Below are 26,086 nucleotides of genomic sequence, written 5' to 3'. Positions count from 1 at the left end.
AAATCTGGGAGGAGAGAGGCTGGTGTATATAGACGTGTCAGGGCACTAAGCAACTAATGCACTTTCTGGTCTGCCTATTTCCCAATTATATAGGATATTTTCAAGGTGGGACATATGCGGTATTAAGGGATAAGGACTAACATAATCAGTATAAACCAATTATTACGGACAGGGTCTCATAACCCCTGTATGAGAAATAGAGGCCCCTGGAATATTAACTTCGACAAGCGAGGACCCTGGTGGCATTAAGGGACGGAGAGATATTCTGGAACACCAGCTTTAAATAAATCAAAAGATACTATAACAAATATCGAGAGTACCATAGTAGTTTATTACTTCAAATCCCCCTTGATGACCATCAGTATTTACACCATCATCTGTCTGGCTTCTTGGTGCAAGATGGGACAGGAGATATAGGCTAACGAGTAAAGGATTAAAATACATTGATGCAATTCACTGTTAATCTGAGTAGCTCTGCCATATCTGCACTAGAGGGGTAGCTGCATATGTTATACTAGACACTAAGGTCCATAGCTACGTTGTTAAAAGTATATCATCCTCTCAATTTCTGCTACCACACATTAGAACAACAGAAATATAGGCACCACTTTTAGTAATCTGCTATACCTGTATCTATTGGAAACGGAAAATAAAAGCATTAAAAATTTTTCCTAAGAAAAAGGTGGTGAGGTGAATACAGTAGAGATAATTACTACCTCCATAATAGAATCTATTCATAGAAAATAGATCAACCACTCCGTTCCTAACCAGGAACAGAACATTGGAGAGAAGAGAGTAAAAAACTGTGTTATTGTTGGATTAACAAAGATCTATTTGCATTATCAAGATAAGGCGACTAAAACCCCTCTTATAAAACCCAGTGGAATAAATAATGAGCAGAAATACATCCAAAGCAGGAAAAGGGGGCCCTCCGAAGACACCCAAGGACAACTTATCTGGAGGTGCTGCTGGGAGCTCAATCAAGCAGTACCTAGTCAGAGGGGGGAGCCCTGGAAGTGCCCACCAAGAAGCCCAAACGTCAACTATGGTGGATAAGAGGAAAAAGGGCCAAAATGGGAAGGGAGACCAGACCCCCACTCAATCCAGAGAGTCATCATTAATTGAAAGTACTCATGAATCAACCAGAATGATGGAACACAGGCACGATCCAGATCTCCCCTCTAAAAATGAAATTGCAGACATGTTTAAAGCACTGGAAACCTCAATTAAAACAGAGATAAATATGCTAAGGACAGACCTAGGTAACCTTTTGGCCAGAGTTGAGAGAGCGGAAGACATAATGGACCAACAGGAGCGGGAAATCTCTGATTTAAAAGAACAAATTAAAACAACTCAACAAAACCAGATAAAAATTTGTTATAGATTGGAGGACCAGGAGAACAGAAGCCGCAGACAGAACCTGAGAATCCGAGGCATTCCAGAAAAGAGGGGCGAGGACCTAAGGGTGACCGTGGCGGCTATCTTCTCCCCCCTTCTGGAGTTGGGAGGGGAGGACTTCCCAAAAATTGAGCGAGTGCATCGTATAGGAAGGTTGGACATTAGCCGAACAGAAAGAAGTCGCGACATAATCGTGAGGTTCAGATACTACGATGATAAGGAAAAAATATGGACAAAACTGAGGGGGCAAACTCCACTTCTATACGAGGAGGCTAGGATTCAAGTGTTCGCAGATTTAGCCAAAGACACACTAGCAAGAAGACGTCTCCTGAAGCCACTTTTGGAACAAATGACAAATCAAAATATAAAATACACATGGGGATTCCCCGCATGTCTATTGGGCTATAAAGATGGTAGAACAGCTAGGCTGAGATTCCTGGAGGAGTTTGACGAATTTTGTAGGAAACTGGACCTTCAGGTGCCCATGACAATGGATTGGTCCATGAACGGTGGATAGAAATGGGAATAGGATCGCTGTAAAAAGAAAGGGAGAAGGAGGGGTAATTTGGGGAGGGGGAGGGAAGGGGGGAAACTAGTAAGATATTAGGAAAGGCAGGTGCCATAAGGAGCTGATGAGTACATCTGGTAGCCAGGATAATATCGACCGGTGAACCGGCACACCAACAGATCCACCTTTAGAGGTGGAGACCAATGGAGGGTTACGATTTATGTGATCCACATTGGCCTGAGGGTCTAGTTAAGACCAAAGGGGGGAAAGTAGGGAGGGAGGGAGTGGTGGAGGGTGTGGGAAAGAGGGAGGGGGGGCAGGGGTGCGGGGGAAGGGAAGGGGTTGCACTTTAATTTTAATAATTAAAACAAGGGATATCTCTCCAGGGTCTAAGATAGATAGGCGTGTAGAATTTCTCCAGGGTCTAATGACAGAGTGTGATGGAAGGGAGGTAGAAAAATGACACTAACCACAATAAAATGCATAACATACAATGTTAAAGGTCTAAATACGGTCCACAAAAGACGAAGTATATTTAACGAGCTTAGACTGCTTGGACCAGAGGTGGTATTCCTTCAAGAAACACATATATCACATTAATCAAGATTAAGACTATTCTCGGGGGAATACCCGACCTGGTACCAAGGAGATACTATTTCAAGTAGAACACGGGGAGTTGCCATTGGATTTTCAAAAAGAATTAGGTTCATGTTGGAAGAAAGATTAGTGGATACAGAAGGTAGATACTTATTCCTAAGAGGTAGACTAAACGAAAAAGAGTATACACTAGCTAATATTTACGCACCAAATAAAAACCCGATAGAATATGTGGCAAAAACTTTGGAGAAGTTGACAGAGTTTAGGAAAGGGCACTTGATAATAATGGGGGACCTTAATTTTTGTTTGGATCCGGGCTTGGATAGTACAGCCCGAGCACAGGGGAAGAACAGTGGGCAATTAGGAAAGATCAGGCAAAAACTTGCCAGCCTTCAATTAGTGGACATATGGAGAGTACAACATCCAAGGAAAAGAGATTACACGTTTTATTCCCCTGTGCACGGGACATACTCCCGGATTGATTATGGTCTGATTGACCATAGGGAAATTGAGAAGGTGGTAAAAAAAAAAAAAAAAAATGGCGTGAGGTCCCCCCAAAATCCATATTAGACTCTTATCCGAGCATGCAGCCCAGCAGGTCACATGCCCTCAACATGGGTGGGGGGGTGCTTTGGGGTGGGGCGGCTAAAAAAAATGTTGGCGTTGTTCTTCGGGAAGCCCGTTGACAGCTGATGACTCATCAGTTGTTAAGGACACGGCGGCCGGCTTCCCGGCCCCACTCCTTAACAACCAGCTATTCACTGTGCCCTGATTGGACAAAGCTTTGCCCATTTAGGGCTTAGAATGCACTGTGCAGTGCGCAGTGCTTTCTGAGGCACTCGGCAGGCCCTACAAATTCAGGTGTTCGCCGAATGGGCGAATAGGTGATGTTCGAGTCGAACATTTGTGTGGCCCAAACCGTTCACCCAACTCTACTGGGCATTGAAGAGTGCATTCACGGTGAAAGGTACCACCCACATGCAGGACAAGTGGCTGTCACATACCTCATAGCAGAGCCTGACGTGTAGAGGGAGACCTCTTATACAGCTCCGGCTCAAGGGCCACTGGATTTTCGACAGTGGCCGCAAGAGCGTGGTGAGGTAAAATTGCCTGCAGGTTCTTCCGTTGGTTGCAGAAATGTGTGGAAGGTGTGTGACCTGAGCTGGGCTGGATGGCTGAAGCAGCAGATGGCAACAGGAACAGCAGATGCAGATGTAGGACCAGCGTCCCCAGCAGTGCTGTGTCTTGGCCTAGGCCGACAAGGTCCAGGCCTAGGGCGGCACTTTGGGGGGGGGGGGGGGGCGGCCAACGCTGCCCCCCCACACAATAAAGCCCCCCTGCTCCCGAGTCAGCCCATTCAATGAGAATTTAACAGAACACTGGAGTTGCTGACTGCAGTGTTCGGAGAGCGTCTCTTTCTCATACAGCGTGTGGTGACAGTTCCCCCCTCCTCCTCTCTACACAGACGGGAGAGCAGTGAGAGAGATGGTCAGTTTCTCTTCCTGTGTTGTGACCCCAGGTGCACATGGATTGTGGCTTCAGCAGTGGACCCAGCTACTGTGTACATTCTGCATATCTGACCTGGCTGGAGGGGTGAGAGTAAGGCCCCATGTACACGGGATGTTTTGACAACCTCTCCTGAACGATTTAACTTGACAGAAAGTAACTAGGGATGAGCCGAACACCCCCCTGTTCGGTTTGCACCAGAACATGCGAACAGGCAAAACATTTGTTCGAAAACGCGAACACCGTTAAAGTCTATGGGACTCGAACATGAATAATCAAAAGTGCTAATTTTAAAGGCTTATATGCAAGCTATTGTCTTAAAAAGTGTTTGGGGACCTGGGTCCTGCCCCAGGGGACATGGATCAATGCAAAAAAAGTTTTAAAAACAGCCGTTTTTTCGGGAGCAGTGATTTTAATAATGCTTAAAGTGAAACAATAAAAGTGTAATATTTCTTTAAATTTCGTACCTGGGGGGTGTCTATAGTATGCCTGTAAAGGGGCGCATGTTTCCCATGTTTAGAACAGTCTGAGAGCAAAATGACATTTCAAAGGAAAAAAAGTCATTTAAAACTACTTGCAGCTATTAATGAATTGTCAGTCCGACAATACACATAAAAGTTCATTGATAAAAACAGCATGGGATTTCCCCACAGGGGAACCCCGAACCAAAATTTTTTAAAAAATGGCGTAGGGGTCCCCCTCAAAATCCATACCAGACCCTTTAGGTCTGGTATGGATTCAAAGGGGAACACCACGGCAAAATAAAAAAAAAATGGCGTGGGGTCCCCCCAAAGATCCATACCAGACCCTTATCTGAGCACGCAACCTGGCACGCTGCAGGAAAAGAGGGGGGGACGAGAGAGTGCCCCCCCTGAACCGTACCAGGCCACATTCCCTCAACATTGGGAGGGTGCTTTGGGGTAGTGGCCCCCCAAAGCACCTTGTCCCCATGTTGATGAGGACAAGGGCCTCATCCCCACAACCCTTGGCCGGTGGTTGTGGGGGTCTGCGGGCGGGGGGCTTATCAGAATCTGGAAGCCCCCTTTAACAAGGGGACCCCTAGATCCCGCCCCCCCCTGTGTGAAATGGTAATGGGGTACAAAAGTAACCCTACCATTTCACCAAAAAAGTGCCAAAAATGTTAAAAATGACAAGAGACAGTTTTTGACAATTCCTTTATTTAAAGCAGTGGTCTCAAAGTACCGGCCTGGTTAAAAATGGCCCGCAGGCAGGGCCGATCCAGGACATCTTTTTGCACTGCACCGCAAAGGGGGAGGCGCCGAAGAGCTTTACATCTCCATCTGCTCTGTCCTCTCCCCTGCACGCTGCTGCAGCCCAGAGAGAGAACAGAGCGGAGGAAGGATCCGCCCATCGCCCCGCCCACCTAGGCACTGACCTCAGGACAGGAGATTGTGTTCTCTGGGTCCCCTGTCACTAGGCGTGTGTGGAAGCCAGGAGGAGAGGACTTGGGAGGCGGATGATCCTGACTGCCAGGAGAGGTGAGTGAGCCATCACACTGAGGCAAAGTCCTTAGTGGGGTGACTGGGGTAGAAATGTGTGCAGTGTGTCAGGTATTTTATGGAGTGTGGGGGGATTTGTGCACTGTGGGGGTTAATGCTGGGGGTTAATAATGCGTTTGCTGACACCAGTGTTGGGAGTTAATAATGTGCTTGCTGAAACCAGTGCTGGGTTAATAATGCATTTGCTGACACCAGTTTTGGGGGTTAATAATGCATTTGCTGACACCAGTGCTGGGTTAATAATGCGTTTGCTGACATCAGTGCTGGGGGTTAAGAATGCGTTTGCTGACATCAGTGCTGGGGGTTAATAATGCGTTTGCTGACATCAGTGTTGGGGGTTAAAAAATGCCTTTGCTGATACCAGTGCTGGGGGTTAATAAAGCGTTTGCTGACACCAGTGTTGGGGTTTAATAATGTGTTTGCTGACACCAGTGGTGGGTTAATAATGCGTTTGCTGACATCAGTGCTGGGGATTAATAATGCGTTTGCTGACATCAGTGCTGGGGGTTAATAAAGCATTTGCTGACATCAGTGTTGGGGGTTAATAATGTGTTTGCTGACACCAGTGCTGGGTTAATAATGTGTTTTCTGACACAAGTACTGGGGGTTAATAATGCGTTTGCTGACACCAGTGCTGGGGGTTAATAATGCATTTGCTGACATCAGTGCTGGGGGTTAATAATGCATTTGCTGACATCAGTGCTGGGTTAATAATGCCTTTTCTGATACCAGTGTCGGGGATTAATAATGCGTTTGCTGACACCAGTGCTGGGGGTTAATAATGCGTTTGCTGACACCATTGTTGGGGGTTAATAATGTGTTTTCTGACATCAGTGCTGGGGGTTAATAGTGCGTTTGCTGACATCAGTGCTGGGGATTAATAATGCGTTTGCTGACATCAGTGCTGGGGATTAATAATGCGTTTGCTGACATCAGTGCTGGGGATTAATAATGCATTTGCTGACATCAGTGTTGGGGGTTAATAATGTGTTTGCTGACACCAGTGCTGGGTTAATAATGTGTTTGCTGACACAAGTACTGGGGGTTAATAATGCGTTTGCTGACACTAGTGCTGGGTTAATAATGCATTTGCTGACATCAGTGCTGGGTTAATAATGCCTTTTCTGATACCAGTGTCAGGGATTAATAATGCGTTTGCTGACATCAGTGTTGGGGGTTAATAATGCATTTGCTGACATCAGTGCTGGGGGTTAATAATGCGTTTGCTGACATCAGTGTTGGGGGTTAATAATGCATTTGCTGACATCAGTGCTGGGTTAATAATGCGTTTGCTGACACCATTGTTGGGGGTTAATAATGTGTTTTCTGACATCAGTGCTGGGGGTTAATAGTGCGTTTGCTGACATCAGTGCTGGGGATTAATAATGCGTTTGCTGACACCAGTGTTGGGGGTTAATAATGTGTTTGCTGACACCAGTGCTGGGTTATTAATGTGTTTGCCGACATCAGTGCTGGGGGTTAATAATGCGTTTGCTGACACCAGTGCTGGGTTAATAATGCATTTGCTGACATCAGTGCTGGGTTAATAATGCGTTTGCTGACATCAGTGCTGGGTTAATAATGCATTTGCTGACATCAGTGCTGGGGGTTAATAATGCCTTTTCTGATACCAGTGTCGGGGATTAATAATGCGTTTGCTGACACCAGTGCTGGGGGTTAATAATGCGTTTTCTGACGCCAGTGCTGGTGGTTAATAATGCGTTTGATGACATCAGTGTTGGGGGTTAATAATGCGTTTGCTGACACCAGTGCTGGGTTAATAATGTGTTTGCTGACATCAGTGCTGGGTATATTATATTATTGCTGGTATAGTTTGTTTTTTGAAGTTTTGAAAGTTTGCATGCGGCCCCCATGAGATATGAAAACTTGTTATGTGGCCCTCTGGCAATTTGAGTTTGAGACCCCTGATTTAAAGTCTTCTTCTTTCCATCTTCTTCGGGTCTTCTTTCTTCCATCTTCCTTTGGTTTCTTCCTCCATCTTCTTCCTCTGGTTCTTCCTCCGATCCTCTGCTTCTTGCTCCGGTGTTCTTGTCCGGCATCTTCCTCCACAGTGTCTTCTTCCCCGCTTAGTTCTCGGGCTGCTCCGCATCCATGGGAGGCACCCGCTGTGCGACGCTTCTCGTCTTCTGACACTTCTTAAATAACGGAGGGCGGGGCCACCCGGTGACCCCGCCCCCTTCTGATGCACGGGGACTTTTTTTTTTTTTTTTTTTTTTTTTTAAATTCCTTTATTTTGTACAGAAGGCATAGATACATAGTCCAGAATACGTCAGGTCATACATTTTCATACATTAACACGTTTTGAGTCATATGAATTGAATCCGTAGACCAAAATCAGGTTATCCAGCAAACAAGTGTGGTACTATAAGTATGTTCTAGCCAAACATATAACTTTTCCATATATGATAAATCAAGGTTGCCTACAAATGGGCCTCCTTGCATAAACCTTAAACTGAAATTAAACATTTTTGATATGAAATGCAATGTTTAAACCATTGAAGGCAGGTATGTTTTATGTTAGACAGGTATATATTTCCTGCTCACCATGAATAATATCTTCTCATTTAATTCGTTAACGCCGTCTCCACGGCTGCTTGGTGAGCTGGTCAATACAGAAGAACCTATAGTGGAAGAAAGAATAGAAATAGGAGGGAAAGCGGGGTAGAAGAAAGACCAGGAAGGCTTGGAGGGAAGGATGGGAAGAGGGCAAGTAAGAGGAGGTTGGAAGGGAATGGCTGCGACACCGCCCCCCCATCGGCCCCATCTGCCAGACCCCATAGGAGTGTGTACAGGTATTCGTTTTGATAGGATCTACGTGGTTTTCATCTCAGGTAGACGGGGATTGTGCTTGAGCCAATTCCTGTAGATATGTGTTAGTACCAACAAAATATCTCCAGGGTCTCCATTTGTCATTAAATTGTTCCTCCTTGTTTAGTAGAGTTGCAGTAAGTTCCTCCATACGCAGGATACAGTTTACTTTTGAATACCAAAGGACCCTGGTTGGTGGAAGGGGATCTCGCCATAGCGCTGGAATACATGCTCTCGCTGCATTCAGAAGTTGCATGGTCAGTGTTTTCTTGTACTTTCGGATCTTTCTTGCGGTTAGGTGTAGAAGGCATGCAGCTGGGTTATCTTTGAGTTCGACCGAGGTCAAACTTTGTATAGTCGAAGTCACCTCCTCCCAAAAGGGTCTCAGGACCGGACACGACCAAAAGATGTGTAAAATACTTCCCACCTCTCTGTCACATCTCCAACACCTATCCGACAGCGAAGGGTTCATTTTATGTAACATGTATGGGACTCTGTACCACCTGGTCAGGATTTTGTATCCCGATTCTTGATACTGGCTCGCAATCGAGGACTTGTGTGCCAAAACCAAGACCTTCTCCCTTTGTTGTGTGGAAAACTGAATCTCCAGGTCCCTTTCCCATTTCAGTAGGAACTCTGGGATTGTGTCCTCCCCTTGACAGGTGAGAAGACTGTATATAAATGAGAGTGTGTGTCTTATAGGTTCCCCAGATTTACAAAGGGATTCTAGTGGAGTGTGACCACGAGGGACATAGGGGACCTTCTGAAAAGTCTTCAGAAAGTGTCTAAGCTGGAGAGTGCTAAGACTGTCTAACGGAGGTTCAATGAGTCTAGAGATAGTGGTGGCAGATGGGAACTCTCCTCGGGGCCAAATCTCACCTAGGGACTGCTTCTCAAAAGTAATTAATTGTCTCAATCTACGACTCGTAAGTCCGGGGGTAAAATCCGGGTTCCCTATGATAGGTGTCATGGGGGATGCACGGGGACTTGACGGGGACTTCCCTATAGGTTTCTGCATGATGTCAGAGGGAGCGGGGTCACCCGGTTACGTAACGGTGACCCCGCCCCCCTCTGACATCACGGGGAAACCTATAGGGGAGTCCCCGTCAAGTCCCCGTGCGTCAGAGGGGGGCGGGGTCACCGGGTGACCCCGCCCTCCGTTATTTAAGAAGTGCCAGAAGACGAGAAGCGCCACACAGTGGGAGCCTCCCATGGATGCGGAGTGGCTCGAGAACGAATCGGGGAAGAAGACACCGTGGAGGAAGATGCCGGACGAGAACACCGGAGCAAGAAGCAGAGGATCGAAGGAAGAACCAGAGGAAGAAGAAGATGGAGGAAGAAACCAAAGGAAGATAGAAGAAAGAAGACCCGAAGAAGATGGAAAGAAGAAGACTTTAAATAAAGGAATTGTCAAAAACTGTCTCTTGTCATTTTTAACATTTTTGACACTTTTTTTGTGAATTGGTAGGGGTACTTTTGTACCCCATTACCATTTCACATAGGGGGTGTGGGATCTGCGGCTCCCCTTGTTAAAGGGGGCTTCCAGATTCCGATAAGGCCCCCGCCCGCAGACCCCCACAACCACCGGCCAAGGGTTGTGGGGATGAGGCCCTTGTCCTCATCAACATGGGGACAAGGTGCTTTGGGGGGCTACCCCAAAGCACCCTCCCAATGTTGAGGGCATGTGGCTTGGTACGGTTCAGGAGGGGGGCACTCTCTCGACCCCCCATCTTTTACTGCGGCCTGCCAGGTTGCGTGCTCGGATATGGGTCTGGTATGGATTTTTGGGGGGACCCCACGCCATTTTTTTTATTTTGGCACAGGGTTCCCCTTAAAATCCATACCAAACCTGAAGGGTCTGGTATGGATTTTGAGGGGGACCCCCATGCCATTTTTTTAAAAATTTTGGTGCGGGGTTCCCCTTAATATCCATACTAGACCTGAAGTGCCTGGTATGGAATTTAGGGGGACCCCCATGCCATTTTTTTTTTAAATTTTGGTTCGGGGTTCCCCTGTGGGGAAATCCCATGCTGTTTTTATCAATGAACTTTTTTGTGTATTGTCGGACCAACAATTCATTAATAGTCGCGAGTAGTTTTAAAAGACTTTTTTTCCTTTGAAATGTCATTTTGCTGTCAGACTGTTCTAAACACGGGAAACATGCACCCCTTTACAGGCATACTATAGACACCCCCCCCAGGTACAAAATTTAAAGGAATATTACACTTTTATTGTTTCACTTTAAGCATTATTAAAATCACTGCTCCCGAAAAAACAGCCGTTTTTAAAACTTTTTTTTGCATTGATCTATGTCCCCTGGGGCAGGACCCAGGTCCCCAAACACTTTTTATGACAATACCATGCATATAAGCCTTTAAAATTAGCACTTTTGATTTCTCCCATAGACTTTTAAAGGGTGTTCCGCGACTTTTGCCGTGGACACCCTAAATTGTTCGCTGTTCGGCGAACTGGCGAACAGCCGATGTTCGAGTCGAACATGAGTTCGACTCGAACTCACAACTCATCCCTAATAGTAACCCATGTGTAAAACGTCCGTTTTGGTGCATTTACATGCCGCGTTTAGCGGCGTTTTGCCGCGTTTGCATTTAGAAGCGTTTCAAAATAAATATATATATATATATATATATATTTTTTTCAAATTGCCAAAAATGAAAAACGCCTATAAACGAAACGCGACTAAACGCGTGTTGAGCTGCATTTAGACGCGTTTGGCGTCTAAAACTTTGGAAACTTCTGCATCTGAACCCATTTTTTTGCTTTCGAAGAAACGCTGTTAAACGCAACTGCCTAAACACGGCAATAAACGAGACTTTGTACATGGTCACATAGGATAACATTAAATGAGTTCAGGGGCAGTTGAAAAAAGCATCCAACTGCCTCTGAACGTACGTTTAGCAGCGTCCCGTGTACATGGGGCCTAAATACCGATCCTCACTGTGTCTCCTTGCAAAGCTCATGCCACTTGCTTATCTGTGCTCCAACTTTCCCACTTTGTTTCTCCTATCTCCCTGTTATCTGAAATAGAGAATCTCTAATAATTTACCCTCTGTGTCCTTGCTGGGGGAGAACTGTGCTTTTCTTTTCTTCTCTGCTTCAGCCCAGGTTCACACCAGTGCGATCACAGACATTGCATGTGATTCGCACCCGCACCTGTGGTGCCGATCACATGCGATGTCTGTGAGATGCGAGTTCAGCCATACAATTGTATGGCTGAACTCGCATTGGATTGGCACAGAAAAAAATTGCAGGGACTTGTTTTTCCCAGCATTAGAATCAGATCGCATGGGTGTTCTCCCCTATGCGATCCGATTCCTGTGCGAGTTCACACTGCGATCTGTGAACTAAACTGTCATTAACATTGTATTGACACCCACAGCGGTTCGCAGAGGGTGGCGTGAACTGCCCATGGGAGAGATACCATGCGGCAACTGGCGCTGGAATCGCACTGGTTCCCGCATCACATCAGTCTGAACCTAGGCTTAATGAACATGTGTACACTGCTGCTTACCCCTTTCACACTGGAGGCGTTTTTCAGGCGCTACAGCACTAAAAATAGCGCCTGCATAGCGCCTGAAGAAAGCCCGAGTGCTTTCACACTGGGGCGCTGCGCTGGCAGGGCGTCACAAAAAGTCTTGCCAGCAGCTTCTTTGCAGCGGTGTAGGAGCGATGATTCACCGTTCCTGCCCATTGAAATCAATGGGCAGCACCGGCAAAGCACCGCTGCAGTGGCATTTTGCAGGCGGATTTAACCCTTTTTTGGCCGCTAGCAGGGGTTAAAACCGCCCCGCTAAAACGACGGTAAAGCGGCGCTAAAAATAGCGCCGCTTTACTGCCGACGCTCAGCACTTTCAATGTGAAAGGGCTCTAAATGGTTAAGGCTGCACTCATACCTGAGCGTATTTTTTTCATGCAGAAAGTCGCGCTTTTTTACCACGATTTTTGCTGCGTTATTTGCCACGATTTTGTACAGGTCAAAAGGTCACCAATGTAAAAAGCAGAAAAACGCCTGTAATCTGCCTTTAAAGAAGTTCATATACTTTTTTGAGCTCAGGCTCTGTTCACACCTAAGCATTTTTGGGCTTTTTTTGCTCTCAGCCTCAGCTCTAAAAATGCCCAACAAGACAAATCCCATTCATTTCAATGGCCCCTGTTCACATCTGAGTTTTCTGTCACCTAAAGCAAAACGCCTGTCGCTCAAAAAAGTACATGAGCTTCTTATTTGGCAGATTACAGGCGTTTTTATTTCTTTTACATTGGTGACCTTTTGACCTGTACAAAATCGTGGCAAAAATAGCGTAACTTTCTGCCTAAAAACTATACACTCAAGTGTGAATGCAGCCCCAGGCGTTTTACTACAGGTGACAAAATGCTCAGATGTGAACAGGGGCCATTTAAATGAATAGGATTTTGCTTGTTGGGCGTTTTTCAGGCGTTTTTGATGGCGTTTTACGAGCTGAAAACGTTCAGGTGTGAATGCAGCCTGACTATTTAAAGCTCAACATCTGCAGGCAGGTGCTTCTGGTAAAAAATGGCATTTAACACCTTAGTGTCTGCTTGTATATATTGTTTAACCTTTCATAGGTACCTGTATGGTTCATGCTGCCTTATGAAGAAAAGTGTCATGCGCGCGTTCAGATTTCAAACCCTCCCTAATGTGAACCTAGGCCTAATGTACAGAGAGGAAGAGGTGGAGCCTAAAGAGGAAGGGGAGTGGTTTACAGATGACAGGGCAGGTCTTAAACATGAAGGGGTGTGGCATCGACAGGAAGGGGTGGGTGATATTTAAATTGGGGGGTGCATGAGTTTAGTCAGGCCTAGGGCAGCACAAAACGTAAATACACCACTGGTCCCCAGGCACTATGCAGAGCAGGACAGATGGATAACTGGATGCAGACAAGCCAGGTTAGCAACAGAGGATCAGGTATCAGCATAAAAAGCAGGCAGAGAATGGTCAAGGTGCAGGCAGAGGTTGGCAACAGGATATCAGGCAGATGGAAGATATAACAAAGTCTTTAAGGCAAGCCAAGGTCTGGATAGGAGGAGAGCAAGCGTGGTCAGGATAAACTGGGTCAAACACAGGAATCAAGCAGAGATCACAGGAACAGGTACCTGGGGTAAAGCTGCAGATCAGACAGCAATGCACTAATGCAGCTGCTGCCCTTATATAGGGCGTTTGGTGCCAGCCTCAATGGCTAACGCCTGCACGCATTTCCATACATAGGCATTAGCCTGATCCCGGCAGATGCATGTCTGCGCATGCATATCTGTCTCTGACTAGGAGCTTCGGCTGCACTATGGCCAGCATGTCCCCGACAGTGGCCCTGCCACACAGACTAACAATTTTTACACAGCTGTATTATATGAGGGATGACACTGTTAATTATTTTAGGAAAGCACCTGCTTGTGTCTTAGCATTTAGGCCTGTTCTTGCTGATTAAAAATGTCCTCCCTTTGGCAAATTTTGACACACCTACAGTATATATGAGAGTTGGATAAAAATTGGCCAGTGGCAAGGCAGTATTAATAAGTAAGGATGGGGTTCAGGTTCATGGTCTTTCACATATTCATCCCTGCACCTTCTGTGAAGTGGCGGCTGGTGCTCAATATTTGGAGGGGGGCGCACAACTTATGCCGCGTACACACGAGTGGACTTTTCGAACGGACTGGTCCGACGACCGAGTCTGGTGGACAATTCGACCGTGTGTGGGCTTCATCGGACCTGCAGCAGACTTTTTCAGGTCGAAAATCTGACAGACTTTAGATTTAGAACATGCTTCAAATCTTTACGTCGGAACTCCGCCGGACCCAGTTCCTATCGAAAAGTCCGGTTGTCTGTATGCTAGTCCGACGGAGGAAAACCGACGCTAGGGCAGCTATTGGCTACTAGCTATCAACTTCCTTATTTTAGTCCGGTCGTACGTCATCACGTACGAATCCGTCGGACTTTGGTGTGATCGTGTGTAGGCAAGTCTGTTCGTTGGGAAAGTCCGTTGGAAGTCCGGTGAAAGTCCGTCGGATAGTCCGTCGGACCAATCTGGACGAAAAGTCTACTCGTGTGTACGCGGCATAAGAGTCCTAAGACTCCCTGGCCAATCGGGTCTGAGGACCCGCTTCCTGATTGGCCAGGAGGAGAAGCAGGAAGACATTAGCAAAAAATTAATTTGCGAATGTCACACAACTGGGTGTGCTCAGGGTGCAGTGCTCTGCACCCCGAGCCCATCCTTTTTTGAAGCCAATTAGAGCCTAAGGCTCTAATCATGTGCTTAAGAAAAAAAGAACCCCATTGAAATCCATACATCCGGCGCCCAGCATGTAGATTACGGGCCGGGTGCATGGATTTGGGGGGCGGCGCCCCTCCACCCCCAATGGAGCGGCCGCCACTGCTTTTGTGAGTATCAAGAACTACCCCATGGTCAACCACTCCTGGCTCACAGGAAGGCAATGCAAGGTTTGGTGCTACGTTATTACATCAGTGATTTTCTCAATATCATTCAAGGGAGGGTGTCAGAGAACTGGGGGGGGGGACGCTGATCAGCAAGCCTTTATTAACCTGTTCCCGACCGGCGCACGCCGAAGTACGTCGGCAGAATGGCACGGCTGGGCAAATGGGCGTACCTGTACGTCCCTTTGAACTTGCCGCCATGCCATCGCGTGTGTGCCGCCGGCAGAGCGCGCGCGCCGGCTGGGAGCTCCATGAGTAGGATCGGGGGGTCCCGTGGACTCGATGTCTGCGGGGATACCTGCGCTCGTCTCACGGAGAGGAAGAACGGGGAGATGCTAATGTAAACAAGCATCTCCCCGTACTGCCTAGTGACAGTGTCACTGATCATAGCTCCCTGTGATCAGGAGCAGAGATCAGTGATGTGTCACAGCTAGCTCATCCCCTCTACAGTTAGAACACATCCCTAGGACACACTTAACCCCTTCACTGTCAGTCACATTTACACAGTAATCAATGCAATTTTAATCGCGCTATTTGCTGTACAAATGTGAATGGTCCCAAAATCGCGCCAAAATTGTCCGACGTGTCCACCATAATGTCGCAGTAAAGATAAAAATCGCAGATCGCCGCCATTACTAGTAAAAAAAAAAAATATTAATAAAAATGCCATAAAACTATCCCCTATTGCACTGATGGCGAACCTTGGCACCCCAGATGTTTTGGAACTACATTTCCCATGATGCTCATGCACTCTGCAAAGCAGTTGGGCATCATGGGAAATATAGTGCCCTATTTTGTAGGCGCTCTTTTGCGCAAACCAATCAATAAACGCTTATTGCGATTTTTTTTTACCAAAAATATGTAGAAGAATACATATCGACCTAAACTGAGGAAAAAAAATGTTTTTTTATATATTTTTTGGGGGATGTTTATAGCGCAAAAAATAAAAAACGCAGAGGTGATCAAATACCACCAAAAGAAAGCTCTATTTGTGGGGAAAAAAAAGACATCCATTTTGTTTGGGAGCCACGTCGCACGACCGCGCAATTGTCAGTTAAAGCGACGCAGTGCCGAATCGCAAAAAGTGCTCTGGTCTTTGGCCAGCAAAATGGTCCGGGGCTTAAAGTGGTTGTAAACCCATTACAACCACTTTAACCTACAGGTAAGCCTAGATTAAGGCTTACCTGTAGGTGCAAGAAATATCTCCCAAACCTAAAAGGTTTAGAAGATATTTGCAGAAATAGCAGCACGATGTCTACGGCGCATCAGGATGTCTACGGCGCATGCGCCGTAGACATCGGGCGCAGGCGCACTGAGCGTACCATTTCTAACGGCGATCGTGCCGTTGGTGGCGGCACCAGCACGCATGCGCGGGAGTGACGTCATCGCTGCTATGGCCAGTCACAGCGCCGGAGCAGCGATACCCGGAAGACACGCCGAGTCAACATGTCAGCAATGGAGGAAGTGAACGAGGGTCGCTTCGGGGGCTTCGATCTCAGGTAAGTAATTTATAATGAGCTAGTATACTATGCATACTAGCTCATTATGCCTATGTCCTGCACTGTGTTTTTTTTTTTTTTAAAGAGAGGGTTTACATCCTCTTTAAGTGGTTAATATTATTTATAGTAAGCCAACCTATTTCATGTCTTTATTGATTAAAACTTTAAAACTTTAAAGAAGACATAAATTCAATGAAATGCTCAGTAGGAGGTTGCTACATTTTTACAGTTCCAGTACAGTACAAAGGTGGAGCTCAGGTGTGCAAGTACATAGCATTATCCAACAGAGAACAACAGGTGACATTAACTACAAGGATGATGACTCGGAGGCAATGCTCATTCGTCTTTTGCTGTCTTGTCTTCTTTTCTGGGGTGAGTACAATTGCTTAATTGACTTTTGTAAGAGTTTGTTCCATTAACCATGTATTGGAGGAATATTGGTGGGCAAAGACATGATAGAATGATTTTTCTTTAACCACTTCAGTCCCGGACCATTTGGTAGCTCAATGACCAGAGGACTTTTTACAATTTGGCACTGCGCTGTTTTAACTGGTAATTTCGCGGTCATGCAATCTTGTACCCAAACTAAATTTGCGTCCTTTTTTTTCCCACAAATAGAGCTTTCTTTTGATGGCATTTGATTGCCTCAGTGATTTTTATTTTTTGCAATATAAACGGAAAAAGACTGAAAATTTTGAAAAAAAATTATATTTGCTACTTTTTGTTATAAAAAAAAATTAATAAACTCAATTTTAGTCAAACATTTAGGCCAAAATGTATTCAGCCACATGTCTTTGGTAAAAAAAAAAATGTCAATAAGCGTATATTTATTGGTTTGCGCAAAAGTTATAGCGTCTACAAAGTAGGGTACATTTTATGGAATTTACGCAGCTTTTAGTTTATGACTGCCTATCTCATTTCTTGAGGTGCTAAAATGGCAGGTCAGTACAACCCCCCCCCCCATATGACCCCGAAAACCAAGCACCGCCTGCAGGATTTCTAAGGGCGTAAATTTTTGATTTCACTCCTCACTACCTATCACAGTTTTGAAGGCCATAAAATGCCCAGATGGCACAAAACCCCCCCAAATGACCCCATTTTGGAAAGTAGACATCCCAAGCTATTTGCTGAGAGGCATGGTGAGTATTTTGTAGCTCTCATTTGTTTTTGAAAATGAAGAAAGTAAAGAAAAATTTATTTTTTTTCTTTTTTCAAAAGTTTGTCATTATCCCGCAACTTGTGTCAAAATATAAAATATTCCATGGACTCGACATGCCTCTCAGCAAATAGCTTGGGGTGTCTACTTTCCAAAATGGGGTCATTGGGGGGGGGGGGGGTTGAACTGTCCTGGCATTTTATGCACAACATTTAGAAGCTTATGTCACACATCACCCACTCTTCTAACCACTTGAAGACAAAGCCCTTTCTGACACTTTTTGTTTACATGAAAAAATATTTTTTTTTGCAAGAAAATTACTTTGAACCCCCAAACATTATATATTTTTTTAAAGCAAAGGCCCTACAGATTAAAAGGGTGGGTGTTTCTTTTTTTTGTCCACACAGTATTTGCGGAGCGATTTTTCCTGTATTTATACCCGACAGATGCTGCACACATTTGCCTTGGCATTTTTCCTTGAGCCCTAACCTGTGTTCAACAACCTGTTATCCTGTATCCTGATTCTGTATCCTGTGTTCATGTTATCCTGTGAACCTGTATCCGTTTCTGAACCCCTGCCCTGCAGCCTGATCCCTTCCATCTGTCCCCCCCTGTCTCCTGTTACCCCCTCCCTGTCCTGTCTTGTTCCCAGCCCAATCTGCTCGATCTCCTGTGTATGACCCTGGCTTGTGTATGATTATGATTACATCTTACACCTGTATATACTCTTGGTTTAGGCAGTTACTTGTGTGTGTCACTGGAGTTGGTTGCTGGTTAATTACTGTTTGTTTTATTTGAGTTGCGTTTACTTTTCTTATAATGAATTATATTACTTTTCACTTTACACGTGTTTGGTTCACTCTGTTGCAGTCGACACAGTTCTGATCGCACCAGTTCATGACATGATAATACCATTTTGGTTTCATCTGATGAAAATGCATCTTGAGGAAGTTGTTTATTATTCTCTGCTGGAGACAGAGGATGGTGAATATTGCCACCAGATATTGAAGGAGTGGACCAGTGACCAGCTACTAGAATGTATCAGACTGGGTCATTCCCTAGTTGATCAGGGCCATATGCTGTTTGGGGATGTTCAGCCTCTGATTCAGGTGTGTGCAGAGCTAGCCTTGTCCAGAACTCCAAAGGGCAGTGATGATTTTTCTCCCCCCTTCAGTTTTGATCAGGTTGAGTCTCTGGTGTGGTTATTGGAGGATGACCTGGTTTCTTTCTTTGAGCATTATTCCTCATGTTCTCAGCAGGCGTTTTCAGAGTGTATTAATGCAGTGCAGTCCCTGGTTAGACAGGCAGTATGTGAGCCAAATTTTGTTCAACCTTTACTACAGGCATGGTCAGATCTATTACACTCAGCCTCAGTCAGATTCCAGCAGCCCATTCCTGCTGCCAGAGACCTGCGTGCTCAGTGGTCTCTTTTCCATCACCCACGGTAACCACAGTCACAGGCCAATATACCCTACTACCAACTAAATATCAGTATCCTGTTTCCACTTTCTGCCTATCCTGTGTTTAACCCATCTGCCTCATCTCCCTGCACATGCTGGGACAGTGACATCACAAGGGGGCGGGGTCACCTCCTATATAAATGGCTCAACAGCTCACACACAGCATTCCAGCTGGAGAGAGCGTCGTGTCAACATCGGAAGAAGAGAAGAAGAGAAGAAGCGACAAGACAGCAGCGACAAGACAGCGGCAGCAGACCAGGCCCGCGCTGGCAAAAGAGCTGGAAGAAGATAGCGGAAGGGCCCGGGAGAAGAGGCGGAACACCAGGAGAAGAGGCCAGAACACCGGGAGAAGTCGGAAGAAGACACCCCCCCCGAAGTCGGAAGAAGTCCCCGGAGCTGCTTAATAAATTACTCTTAAAACCTGTGTACTGTGTTTTTTTATATTGACACTTTTTTCCCTAGGTGAATGGGTAGGAGTACGATGTACCCCATACTCATTCACATAGGGTGGGGGGCCGGGATCTGGGGGGCCCCCTTATTAAAGGGGGCTCCCGGATTCTGATAAGCCCTCTACCCGCAGACCCTGACAACCAACGGCCAGGGTTGTTGGGAAGAGGCCCTTGTCCTCATCAACATGGGGACAAGGTGCTTAGGGGTGGGGGGGCCCACAGGGCGCCCCCTCCCCCAAGGCACCCACCCCCCCATGTTGAGGGCATGCGGCCTGGTAAGGCTCAGAAGGGGGGCCCTCGCTGGTCCCCACCCCCTTTCCTGACCGGCCGGGCTGCGTGCTCGGATAAGGGTCTGGTATGGATTTTGGGGGGACCCCCAAGCTGATTTTTTTCGGCATAGAGGGTTCCCCTTACAATCCATATCAGACCTAAGGGCCTGGTATGCCCCTGGGGGGGAACCCACGCCGTTTTTTTTCATTTAAAATTTGGCGCGGCGTTCCCCCTCAGGATTCATACCAGACAGCTGTCAGCACTGCCTGTCGCTCATCGCAAAAGGAAAAAAAAGTTTTCCTTTCCCGATGAGTGAGCCATCTCGGCGCTGGCTCCCGCGACGGGGCTCGCAGGTGTCAAATCTCGCCGATAACTGCGGCGAGATTGACACATTATCGCTGTCACCTACTGTAAGTGGGAGAACTTGCACAATTGGTGGCTGACTAAATACTTTTTTGCCCCACTGTATTTATACCCGGCAGATGCTGCACACATTTGCCTTGGTATTGTTCCTTGAGCCCTGACCTGTGTTTGCTAACCTGTTATCCTGTATCCTGATCCTGATTCTGTATTCTGTGTTCCTGTTATCCTGTGCCCCTGTATCCGTTCCTGAACCCCTGCCCTGCAGCCTTATCCTTTCCACCTGTTCCCCTTGTCTCCTGTTACCCTCTCCCTGTTCCATGTTGAAAAAAATTAAGAGATGGCGCAACGATTAACCAAACATTATAGCAACAATGTGCAAACTGTTGGTTTCCAAGTGAATCCGCCTATACTTGTGATACCACTACTGCGCTCTAGGGAATGTAATAAATCAATCCTACAGCTGCCACTTGAAAAAAATTAAATTGTGTGATCCAAATTCAAACCTTAAAGAGTATGCGAATGAATAGTGGCGCTAACGTGAAGAGCCCTGATGCAAATAAATGAATGACATCATGAATCTCCTTAGAATATCTGATGACAAACTCAGATCTATGTCATGCTCCCTGGCTCTCTAGAAGACACATTTCTCCACAAGCTTCAACCCATCCCCTAGTAGGAGCTACCCTACACGAATTTGACAGGGCATGTAATATACATGCAGTCTCAGCTAAACTCTGCCCCATCACTCCAGTGAGAGGTAACCCTGACTTTCCCCCAGGACTCTCAGAAGCCTTCCTGAAAGCCGAGTGGCCACACACGGAAATGTTAGCCAAACACTTTGTTCTGATCATTATAAGGTATATATTTACTGATCGTACTGTTGCTTTAATTTGGCATCCATTATTAACAGGAAGTGTAGTATATTACACCCACTTCCTGCCCAGCAGATAATCTTTCTACAGTGATGAAGGAAGCATGTTAAAGACCTCCACTATTTCTTAATACTGGCCGTGGAAGCATAAGTCTTTTTACAAAAAACTTATTCTCAGTAAAGATTACAACTATTAGCCCTTCCTCCTGAGTCTTTATTGGGAAGCTGTTTGTCTGCCAAGCCTTGTACTTTGAACACATTGTGAGGGCAGAACACACTTCTTCCAAAGAGGTCACTTCCTATGACAAACTGATTTTGCTAAACTCTCTAACACAGGTACATTCCCGTTCTGGCCCTATATCCAGCTTAAACATTTCCTAGAGAACCCGTCCCACAAGCAAGGTTTTACAAAGCTCCCCACAACCTTGGAGTCGCTATGCACTTGTTCGACCCCCCCAATGTCATGTCATCTCCACGCTCTATCCGTCGTTATTCGAAGAATCTTCCACACTCTTACACTCGGAACATGCCTACTAGGAATCTGCCCTGGAATCTGAGATAGACGAGGAGAGCTGGGACCACATCCATCTATACATCCATAAAGGGTCCCTAAATGTTTCTGTTCAAGAGAATGGATATAAACTGAAAACTCGCTGGTACAGAACGCAAGACCTGATACATAAATTCTCCCCCTTTGTCTCTGATTGCTGCTGGCGGTGTGGTACAGAACCGGGCACACTCCTCCATATTTGGTGGGATTGCCCGATTCTCCAGCCATTCTGGCGCAAAGTACACAAACTAACCAAACAAGTGACACTGCTTCTGCTGGACTTTTGCCCTGCACAATATCTCTGACATTTCGCTAAACCCCCTAAAAAACGATATTACAAGTCGGTTGCCATGCACATGATCAACGCTGCAAGGATTTGTGTACCGATCCACTGGCGGTCCACATCCCTGCCTTCTATCCCTGAATGGCTTAACAGAATAAATTGCATTGCTGAGATGGAGGAGCTGATTTATACTACCTTGGATAATATCTCCAAATTCACAGATACCTGGGAAGCATGGATAACCTTCAAAAGAACCCAATCGTATCAGGATCTTAGGAACACCTCAAACTAACTCCTAACTGGGGTGATTCCGCCCCCTCCCTTGGAGCCAAATTCAGACTTAGGCTCCATTCACACTAGCGCGTTTTTTGATGCATTTTGCAGAAATGCACGGGAATTTTTTAACATGGGTTCCTATGGAACATGTTCACATTAATGCCTTTTTGTTTCTCTGCATTTTTGGAAAGGGTCAGGGACTTTTTTTCATGCAAAATGCAGCGTTTTGCATGTAATAGAATTCAATGGACAAGCATCAAAAACGCAAGTGCACCGTTTTTGCAGCGTTTTTGCAGCGTTTTTGATGCGTTTTTGCCGGTTTTTTTTTTTTTTTTTATTTTTTTTTAGACTGTAAAAAAAAAAATTGTAAAAAAAAAAAAAACACAAAACGCAAAAACGCAAATCGCGGCAAAAACGCCGCAAAAACGCTGCTCAAAAATGTGGCAAGCATGAAAAAAAAACCTCCAAAAACGCCCAAAAGCAACATGCATAGGTGTGAATCGAGCCTGAAGGGTACTGAGCACCAGAAGCTGGAATGGGTAGTTGGTGCAAACTTCACCCCTTCTCCTCAGCAGCACTCCCCCCCCTCTTGCTCGTTGCCTCAGTGCCTTCCCATCAGGGATGGACTGGCTAACGGGACTACCGGGAGATTCCCAGTGGGCTGATGGCTCAGTGGGCCAGTTTCAGAGACAGGGGAGGAGAGAGAGATACACAGCACCAAATGTAGCATTAAAACAACTTTTATTCCACTTAAAGAAGGTTACTGACAAAGTTAGTAGGGTGAAAGGCACTGAAACACTGTGCAACAGTCCAGGCTTGTCATCAATTTGAATTAGGAGCCGCCACTGGGAACCGATCGGGCCAGTAGATGCAGAGTGAATCGGTGTGTACTACTACTTCCTGGTGGCGGAGGAATGATGGCCTGAAGGATGCGTCACCTCCCACATCTTGCATCATTTCCGTATGATGACATCACGTCCTATATATATATACACATATACACATACATATACACCTGTACTCACATATACATACATATACATACACATACACACATACATATACACCTGTACTCACATATACATACATATACATACATACATACAAAAAATATACATATAAAAATACATATATACATACCGTATTTATCGGCGTATAACACGCGCCGGCGTATAACACGCACCCCAAGTTTAGGAGGGCATTTTAAGGGAAAAAACTTTTAGGAGGGAAGTTTAAGGAAAAAAAACTTACATTTAAATGCCCATCAATGCAGCCTTATCAGTGTTCATCTGTAGCCTTGTCCATCATTGCAGAATGATCAGTGTCCATTTGCAGCTTGCCCAGTGCCGTTTGCAGCCTTGCCCATTGTCATATGCAGCCCTGCCCAGTGCAGCCTTGCCCATTGTCATATGCAACCTTGCCCATTGTCATATGCAGCCTTGCCCAGTGCAGTCTTGCCCAGTGCAGCCTTGCCCAGTGCAGCCTTGCCCAGTGCAGTCTTGCCCAGTGCAGCCTTGCCCAGTGCAGCCTTGCCCAATGCAGTATTGCCCAATGCAGCCTGCCGTTTGCGCCATTTAAAGCTGCGGGGCAGCTCGTCACGCTGCCCCGCCTCCCTGCTGAGGATGAGAAGCGAGCGCTTCCGAAAAAGACCGAGCCGAGTATACTGTGTACTTGGTTCGGCTCCGCTCGCAGTCCCGCCCAGTCCTGCCATTGGACGGAGTGTTATGTCCATCAAAGGAGCTGGATGGGACTGCGAGCGGAGCCGAGCACTCGGCTCGGTCCTTTTCAACAGCACTCGCTCCTCATCCTTTCAGAGACAGCAGGGAGGCGGGACGGCGTGACTGCGAGTGGAGCCGAGCACTAGGCTCGGTCTTTTCCGGCGGTGCTTGTATTTTTCCGGCGGCGCTCGGGTTTTTTTGCGACGCTCGCTCTTTTTCGGCGGCGATCGCTCTTTTTTGACACACAGACAGTGGGGATCGGCGTATAACACGCACCCACGATTTTCCCCTGATTTTAAGGGGAAAAAAGTGCGTGTTATACGCCGATAAATACAGTATATATATATATATATATATATATATATATATATATATGAACATCAGGTGGGTTACCCTCTTATCTTGAAGTCCTTGTTCAATCAAAGCACCGTCAAGGTGGACTCCCAAAACTCCACCATAAATGATAGAAAAAACACATGGAACGATGCTTGATGCCAAAAAGTGTCCTTTTACTGAAAAGTTAATCCATTAATTGTTTCAAAATACTTAAGCAAGCCACTGTACAGTTCCGAGCACAACTCGCTCTTCGTCAGGCTTTTCAGGCTGTGTGTGAAAGGCTAAACCACACTGTGTTCCTTTATCCACACCCAGTCTGATACACACCTGTCACATAATTAATTATCCTATACAAAACACCTAAAACCATTCCAAATTTAACCCTATTAAATAAACCTACTACCCTAAAACCATCCTAAATTCCCCAATAGGGGATAATCTACAAGATAGGTTCATCATATTACATCTCAAATATCCTCATCATATCACTTATGAACCAATTATATTATCTCATTCAATTAGCTCGGTGTTTTGTAAATATTTCTCATGAATATACATATGTTGCTATTTCTATACATGTCTCAAGTTTCTTCATGGATTCCAGTTGATATTCTGCTATCTAGTATTTCCAACGGGAGCCTTTTGTGATCAATCTAAAGAAAATATAACATATTCAAAAATAGTCATACCTCTAATCAATCTTGTACTATAAATTTTTAAACAAACAGAAACAAATCATAGTCCCTGTTCATACCATCAGGGTACAGGGACTGTAATTTGTTGATCCACCAAACTTCACGTCTTTTTAGTTTCAAAATCCTATCACCCCCTCTTTTGTCATGGGGAATCTCTTCTAAAACCATAAAGCGTAGATCTGTGTCTTTGTGGCCCATTTCTGAGAAGTGACGCGATACAGGTAAACTTGATTGAGGATGTCTAATTGTACTACGGTGTTGTGCGATACGGTCTTTAATTTTTTGGGTGGTTTCCCCCACGTAAAGGAGATTACAGGGGCATGTGAGAATGTAAATTACATATGATGACTGACAGGTGTAAAAACCGTTAATGATTATTTTCTTATTAGTCCTAGGATGAGAAAAGTTATTCCCTTTGATAACTAAATTGCATTGAATGCAATTGAGACAGGGGTAACAGCCTTTTCTTTTACTGCCAAGAAAGGTCATCTTTTTCTCATCCTGCCTCTCTGGTTTAAATTCGGATCGCACTAAGAGGTCGCGCAAGGTTTTATTGCGCCGATATGCCTTCATCGGAGTTAACTGAAACTCCTCTATATGAGGATAGGATCGTTTCAATATCGTCCAATGTTTTCTTAATACATTAAAGATCCTCTCGCTATAACTGTTAAACTGGAAGACAAATGGAATTCGAGGTTTGTCAACTGAGTATCTTTTCCTATTGGGAATTTCAATAGGATTCAAAATCTTATTTAATTCGTGTCGGATTATGTTTTCTGGGTAGCCCCGCTCCTTAAATTTGCAGCACATTTCATCTAATCTTTCATTTTTAACTGTAGTATCACTCACTATTCGCGTCACTCTGAGAAGCTGGCTTCTGATAATAGAACTAAAGACATGAGGGGGATGATAGCTGTCATATCTCAATAGCTGATTCCTATCTGTAGGTTTCGTGTACATGTCAGTTTCAATCCGTCCCTGTTTTATATATGCCCGTATATCTAGAAAGGGGACCGAATCTCCACCAATATGAATCTTGAACTGGATCTCTGGTGAAATACTATTGATCATCTCATCAAACATTTTGAGTGATTCAATGTTGCCCCGACATATGACAAAAATGTCATCTATATAACGCCACCAGGTGGCGCAATGTTCCCGAAACAGATCATTCACAAAAATATGTTTTTGCTCAAAATCATGCATAAATGAACAAGCATATGGCGGGGCAACATTAGAACCCATGGCTACCCCCGTCAATTGCACATAGTACCGGTCCTTAAAGAGAAAATAGTTATTGTACAAAATCAATCTAAACAGTTTCTCAAAAAAAATGATT

At 45.5% G+C, this 26,086-nt stretch overlaps 1 protein-coding gene across 2 annotated transcripts in view; it reads left to right on the top strand.

Annotated features, from left to right (window-relative positions):
• Nucleotides 1-26,086, top strand: part of LOC141133486 (NXPE family member 3-like) — a 240,759-nt gene that overhangs the window by 23,144 nt on the left and 191,529 nt on the right. The window contains exon 1 of one of the 2 annotated variants that reach the window (XM_073622881.1): nucleotides 16,406-16,692. The exons of the other annotated variant lie outside the window; for it this stretch is intronic. Coding sequence (XP_073478982.1) covers nucleotides 16,513-16,692 — 180 coding nt within the window. The 5' untranslated portion in view covers nucleotides 16,406-16,512. Of the gene's footprint in view, nucleotides 1-16,405; nucleotides 16,693-26,086 lie in introns of those variants that run through there. 2 annotated transcript variants of the gene reach the window in all.

The sequence above is a fragment of the Aquarana catesbeiana genome, linkage group LG03 (assembly GCF_042186555.1).
Source record: "Aquarana catesbeiana isolate 2022-GZ linkage group LG03, ASM4218655v1, whole genome shotgun sequence".
Lineage (NCBI taxonomy): Eukaryota > Metazoa > Chordata > Amphibia > Anura > Ranidae > Aquarana > Aquarana catesbeiana.
The sequence above is the reverse complement of the archived record's forward strand: the minus strand, read 5'-3'. Positions and strand labels throughout refer to the sequence as shown.